The sequence below is a fragment of the Cicer arietinum genome, chromosome 3 (assembly GCF_000331145.2).
Source record: "Cicer arietinum cultivar CDC Frontier isolate Library 1 chromosome 3, Cicar.CDCFrontier_v2.0, whole genome shotgun sequence".
Lineage (NCBI taxonomy): Eukaryota > Viridiplantae > Streptophyta > Magnoliopsida > Fabales > Fabaceae > Cicer > Cicer arietinum.
This window is the reverse complement of record NC_021162.2, coordinates 5423338-5427248: the sequence shown is the minus strand read 5'-3', so window position 1 is coordinate 5427248 and position 3911 is coordinate 5423338. Positions and strand designations below refer to the sequence as shown.

Sequence of the window (3911 nt, the reverse complement as noted above, 5' to 3'; positions counted from 1 at the left end):
TTTTTTTTATTTTTGTTTATTGAATTTTGTTAGTGAGGACTAGAGGAGGAAAATCTGACGGTGGTGATTATTCGCGAGTTCGGCCTCCTACACAATCAAATAGGAGAGCTGCTGTTGAAAAAAGGAGAAAGAGAAATGAGGAAAGGCAGGCGCCTCAGGACGAGCAGCCCCAGGATGAGCAGGCACAGCAAAATCTTATGTTTGATGCAGAACAGGATGAGCAGCCCCATGATGAGCAGCCTCAGCACGATCATGAGTTTTATGATGAATATGACCAGCAGCAGCAACATTTTGATGATGAACATGGTCAGCAGCACCAGCCTGATGAACCCATGTTTCCTGGAGGTCCTTATGATCTTTCTGTCCTTACAGATTATGAGCATCATATTGCAATTAATGTGTGGAATGGACAGGTTAGTAAATAATTTATTTTATTACATATTATAATATATTTGTAGTATAGGTTATTTTATTACACATTATAATTTATTTGTAGTATAAGATTATAATATATTTTTAATTGTGTTATTTTTAATTAAACAGGAAAGACGTGCCTTGAAAGTTGTTTCCAATGGCAAAAAGCAAGACAAATTTATTGATATTAGATATCATTTACCTGCTCAAATAGATCATTGGATTAATATATCTGGATTACGTCCTCTGAGAAGATGTAGTTTGCATATGATTGATGGTAACATGATATCTGCTTTTGCTGAGAGATGGCACGCAGAGACTAGTTCATTTCACCTGCCATTCGGTGAAATGACTATTACTCTTGACGACGTCAGGGGTCTTTTGAGCATCCCGTGTACTGGAGAGTTTTTCACACCTCCCGCAAATGTCAATGAAGATTTGGCAATTGCTGCTGCTGTTGAGTTGTTGGGGGTTACATATGATGAAGCTGTATTTTATAAGAAACTTTATGAAGGAAGATATGACTGTGCAGCTAAGGCATATCTACTTCATTTGGTAGGATGTACCATTCTTGCGGATAAAAGTTTTACACTTGTATCTGCAAAATATCTCTTTCTGTTTCAAGATCTGGATAGTTGTGGTAAATGGGCATGGGGACCGGCTGCACTCGTTGTGCTATATGACTATCTTAGAGACAGTACATTCCTGCAACCAAACAGATTGGAGGATATTTGTCTTTATTTCAGGTACTATTATATTTATTATACTTATCATTATTTTTTTAATTATTTCATCACCTTAATAATTTTACTACATTTCAATTATTTACAGACTTGGATTTATGAACATTTCCCTGATATTTGTAAACGGGATATGGATGAGCATATTTCCTCGATGCCACAGATGTTTCGTTGGACGGCAAAACAAACATATGGGAATGTGGCATATTACAGGGCAAAGTTGGATGCTTTGAGGGATACGGATATTATCTTGGCACCAGATTACGATCAGAACGCTGTGACACGATTTCAGTCTGTGTCATTATTTATAGGATACATTCGTTGGTGTTTCACGATGGTTCCGTAGTTACCTGAGAGGTGCATACGGCAGTTTGGGTATACTCAACACATTCCTCCTACACCACCGATGCTTGTTGCACGTGATGTCGACGTTGAATGGAGTATGTACCGGAATTCTGTACGATCACTTCGAGCTAGATTGCATCCAGCTGCATATCCACATGAGTGTGTTGAGGGATACATCCAGTGGTATTATAGGATATCTCATCCTCGGATGATCCCTTATGTTGCTGCATATGCTGGTCCTAGTTATGATGCTGATGCTGGTCCTAGTCATGATGCTGATGCTGGTCCTAGTCATGATGCTGATGCTGGTCCTAGTCATGATGCTGATGCTGGTCCTAGTCATGATGCTGATGCTGGTCCTAGTCATGATGCTGATGCTGGTCCTAGTCATGATGCTGATGCTGGTCCTAGTCATGATGCTGATGCTGGTCCTAGTCATGATGCTGGTCCCGATACTAGTTGTACACGGTGTCACGCAGTTGGTGGTCTTATACAGCAGAGTTTAGATTTGCATATGGGTGGTCCTGAAGATGAGATGCGTGTCTTATTGGAGAGAGCTTTATATATTTCTAGAGGAGGAGATTATCAGTAGTATCATAGTTGTATTATTCAGACTTATTTTATTATTCGTGGGTTATTTGTTATTCAGACTTATTGTATTAGCGACTTATTCAGACTTATTTATTAGCGATTTATATATTTATTAGATGATTGACACTGAGTTATTATTAGCGACTTATTCAGACTTATTTATTAGCGATTTATATATTTATTAGATGATTGACACTGAGTTATTATTAGCGACTTATTCAGACTTATTTATTAGCGATTTATATATTTATTAGATGATTGACACTGAGTTATTATTAGCGACGTATTCAGACTTATTTATTATTAGCGATTTATTATTCAGAGTTATTAGCGATTTATTATTCAGAGTTATTATTATTCAGAGCTATTATTATATTAGCGATTTATTATTCAGAGTTATTAGCGATTTATTATTCAGAGTTATTAGCGATTTATTATTCAGAGTTATTATTATTATTCAGCGATTTATTCAGCGATTTATTATTCATCTGCCAATCATATCATTTAAAACAAAATACAACTCAAAAGTATCAATCATCTGCCAATCATATCATTTAAAACAAAATACAACTCAAAAGTATCAATCATCTGCCAAAGACATATAATCTGAATTATTTTCTAAATCTAAAGAACCCCAATGTTGTAGACGTCCTGCATAAGCGATAGCCCATGATGTAGACTCATCGCTACGATGCTTCTTCCAATGCCATGCAAGTGGTGGTAACGGACATGCAGATTTCAATTTAACTTGAACCCAATGATTTTCGTTAACAAAACCAATGCTGATAACACGATCACGTGACAAATCTCCATTATGTGCACCCCTCAATGGGAAAAAAGTCAAACAAAAAGTTTTTGCTAATGTAACAAGAACGAGATTATATTTTGTTGCTATCACGTAACCCATATCAGGAATGGTCATCCACTTCTCATTACCTTGGTTTTCCAACTCAGTTACAAGTAAAGACTCTGTCACTTCTTGCAAACGTTCCTTGAATAATGCAGCATATAAATCAGGTTTGGACTTAATCTCTGTATACAACTGCCGACGTATAATGCTCCAGTATTCTTCACCATAACCAAGTAAAGCAGCAATAGCACGATATCCACAGTTTCCATCTGCTTTAACATTAACTATGTCTTCAATATATGGATGAATTAAAGAAGGAAACTCGTGGAAATATTTTTTAACCTGGTGGGAGACTTGTTTGGATGCTTGATGGGAGACTTGTTTGGATACCTGCTGGGAGACTTGAGTATCAACATGCTCAAAGTATGATGGGTCGCGATATACGTCATATCCCTTCGGCTTATTGCCTTTTTTCTTAACACCACCTTTTGTTTTGATTTTATCCACTGGTGCACACATTGATGTTGTCTCCGGATATGCTATTTCACGCAACTTGCTCTTTAAAGCCCTTCTTCCAGCAATATTAAGTGTTTTCCATTTTTTCCAAATTATATCCATCTCCGATGTAATGTCCAACTCTGAATCATTTGTCAACTGGTCATTCTCTTGATCACTATTCAAGGTTAATTTCCTCCAATGTATATGAACAGCATCTAATGGGATTGGAACACCTTTCATCTTGTATCCTGCTAACTCACATGCACAAGGTAATCCATGAGTCTTTCTAAGTATACAACAACACACATCTTTGTCGTTACCGACATAACTGACTCTCTTGTATTCTTCAACAATATCACCTAAGGCTTTCTTGGATACCACCCAAGTCAATTTCTCAAAGAATGGATTGTTGTGTATATGCTCTTTGCGACCTTTACTTATCTCAAATGAACCTTTGATCTTAATAATTTGAA

General features: G+C 36.9%; 1 protein-coding gene across 1 annotated transcript in view; it reads left to right on the top strand.

The window, feature by feature from the left end:
- The window catches only part of LOC101514271 (uncharacterized), a 2757-nt gene extending 666 nt beyond the window's left edge, over positions 1–2091 (top strand). The window contains exons 2-6 of the mRNA XM_073366229.1: positions 34–413; positions 544–1160; positions 1368–1431; positions 1501–1779; positions 1996–2091. Coding sequence (XP_073222330.1) covers positions 34–413; positions 544–1160; positions 1368–1431; positions 1501–1779; positions 1996–2091 — 1436 coding nt within the window. The remainder of the gene's footprint in view (positions 1–33; positions 414–543; positions 1161–1367; positions 1432–1500; positions 1780–1995) is intronic.
- Positions 2092–3911: the final 1820 nt, after the last annotated feature.